The sequence below is a fragment of the Acinonyx jubatus genome, unplaced genomic scaffold, assembly GCF_027475565.1.
Source record: "Acinonyx jubatus isolate Ajub_Pintada_27869175 unplaced genomic scaffold, VMU_Ajub_asm_v1.0 scaffold_160, whole genome shotgun sequence".
Classification (NCBI taxonomy): Eukaryota; Metazoa; Chordata; class Mammalia; order Carnivora; family Felidae; genus Acinonyx; species Acinonyx jubatus.
In genome coordinates, this window is record NW_026464076.1 from 3,452 (window position 1) to 6,255 (window position 2,804).

The window sequence follows — 2,804 nt, forward strand, 5'->3', positions numbered from 1 at the left end:
AAGGAAAACTGTGAGTGAGGGTTAAGGTCCTGGACAAGGAAGGGTCAGCTCACCCTACTGTCTACTCTACTATCAAAGGGAACAAAGCTGGATGCTGGGCGGGTGAAACTGAATGGGGCAGTAAGTTTTACAGTTAAGGTGCTCGGGGAGCCAGGGAGTAGGGCAGGCACCACCTCTAACTATGGAAGTGCATCACGGCTGTCAAAGAATATCTCATGTTCCCTAGTTGCCACATGACACTGGCATGGGGAGGGTGAGACAAGGTCCCAAGTGAATCACTGAGCCTTCCCCAATGAGGGTGAGGAAGATCCTGGACAAGGAAGTTTGGTGATATCCACATTAGTGTGGCAAGTCATTTCTGAGGTTGCATGCAGATGGTAATTTGGTTGGGAAATAAGTGCGTCATCCCAGTCCTGGACTGTCACCTGCCTGGGCCCGCCTGGCCCTTATAAAAGGACTCTCCACCACACTGGTGTTATCTTCTGGAGACACTGAGGCATACATCTCCTTTGAAGCCTCTGGTGAGTACAAGCCTTAGAGATCTTTTTTGGCATTTGAATAGTGTGAGGATTTAATCTGGGAGAACAAGTGACTGTTTATTTTAGCCAATTAAAGTCCGTGCATGGGGAAGAGACAATAAGGAGGTCTGGGGGGTATTTGGAAGGTGACCGTGAAGGTCATGACAGAAATGGAGTCAGAGGTACAATCCTAAACTGACTGACAACAAGAGAGACGAGGTGTTGTCCTGTGGCCTATACCGTGCACGTTCCAAGTGCATCCCTCTCAGGGCTCTCGGTCCCTTTGAGTGCTGGGTGGGAGTCTGGGCAGTCCTCCTCAAAGCCCAGGGCTCAGAACCCCAGTCACGTCAGTGAGACCAGCAACCAGGGCTCAGAAAGCTATCGGTAGAGGTCTGTTTGGGGATTGGCTAGAAGTTTCGTATCTGGGTTCTTTGTCTCCACATGATGTTTGTATTCACACAGCACACAGGCAATCGTGTCTGTACAAAGTGATAGACAGAAACATTAACCAGAAAAGACCGAAGAGCTAGGGTAAGAGGTGCTCAAAGGGAAGGGTGAAGGAGCCACACAGAATCATACAGACAGTGTTAGGGAACAGAGGGTCCTTGCAGGCTGCAGGGTCCGTGGCTCATTGTTCTGCCAACAGGACTGCCTGTGTTAGGAATGCTGTTGTCTGTTTGCATCTCAGGCTCCTTGCTGTCCAGGAACGATGTCCTATCAACAGCAGCAGTGCAAGCAGCCCTGCCAGCCACCTCCTGTGTGCCCTCAGCCTTGCCCACCCCCAAAGTGTCCAGAGCCATGTCCCCCTCCTCCATGCCCACCTGTGAAGTGCCCACCTCCACCCTGCCAGCAGAAGTGCCCTCCTGTGCAGCCGTGCCCCCCCTGCCAGCAGAAGTGCCCACCCAAGAGCAAGTAACAGCAGCAGGATGCATTATGACCATGAAACAACAGGACACAGGGTCTCCTGTGGATGTCTCAGGACTCCATCCCCTTCCCTTCAGCCACGAGCACAGAATGCATGTTCTCTGACTTGCCACCTGGGTTGACAGCGGACAGAGAAAAGGATGGGTTCCCGAAGCTGATACCACATTGTGGGAAGATGAGCAGTGGGGTCGTGGCCTAATTGCACTTTGCCATCTGTCTGTCTGTGATCTGGGTGGTGATCTCTCCCCTGTGAGCCTTTTGGTATCTCTATTTGTTTGCTTCTCCAATAAAGCACATGTGTCATGGTCGAGACCACATTACTTTTGTTTGTGCTTTGTGTTTGTAATCTCTTCTGTCCACTACACCACATGAATGTTCTTCTCCATTCCTATTGAAATATTTATTAGAGTCAAGCTTTCCCATCACTGAGTTCAGTTTTGCCCAAAATGTGTCTTGCGGAATGGGTACATCAAATGATTCTCTTTTACTGATTTTAAACTCACTTCCAGCTCTTTCTGATTTGTATGACCCTGAAAACAATTACTTAAACTGTTTCAGCTTCAGTTTCCTCATCTGTGAAAAGCAGGAAAGATTGTTTTCTGCTCAGTGCCCTCACAGAAATTAATTTGTTCACAAGTGTTTCCTGAGTATCTGCCATGTGCCAGGCAAGCAGTCTTCCATGTGCTACAGAGATGATCATAGTGGCCCCCAAATCCTTGAGGGCATTACACACACACGTGAGCGTGCACGCGTGCACACACACACACACACACACACACGACCAAGAACAGTCATTTGTGGGTAAATTTTAGAGAAAATTGTTTAGAAAGCCTCTTCCTAAGTGACCTTAGGGAAAGACCTGAGTGAGTAGAAGAGTGAGCCATGAATGTATCAGGGGTACATCCTTCCAACAAGAAGACATGGCAAGTTCCAAGGTACAGCACAGTGACAACAGGGACACGAGGAGAACAGTGATCTAGGGGACACCTGTCTCCTTATGAGGTGAGAGAGGTAAGGTCTCAAGGATGTAGTAATGATTTTGTGATTTGCTCAAAGGTTGACCACCATATAATGCTGGTGGTCAAAGTCCTAAAATTTACATCTATGTAATTCTCAACTATCATATTTGTACTTTTTACCCGTCAGTGTAGAAATGTCTCTAGAAATCCCAGGTAAGTTTTCCAGTTTTTGAAACTTCGTGTACATGAATTATACTGCATGCCATCGTTGTTGTTTCCCCTCTTTCAATCAACATTATGTAGTTTTAGTTCACTCATTTTGTGTATTGGTATGTCGTTGTCTGAAAAGGGAGCATTCATACTCTATTTGTGGAAATCCAAAATGGTGCCAACAATGATGGGT

The 2,804-nt window shown here is 47.6% G+C and overlaps 1 protein-coding gene across 1 annotated transcript; it reads left to right on the forward strand.

The window, feature by feature from the left end:
- Positions 1–464: 464 nt before the first annotated feature.
- On the forward strand, positions 465–1,759 carry LOC106989535 (small proline-rich protein 2G-like). The gene is made up of 2 exons (XM_027053022.2): positions 465–521; positions 1,207–1,759. Exon 2 carries the CDS (start codon positions 1,228–1,230, stop codon positions 1,432–1,434), a length of 207 nt encoding a protein of 68 aa, XP_026908823.1. The 5' UTR covers positions 465–521; positions 1,207–1,227; the 3' UTR covers positions 1,435–1,759.
- Positions 1,760–2,804: the final 1,045 nt, after the last annotated feature.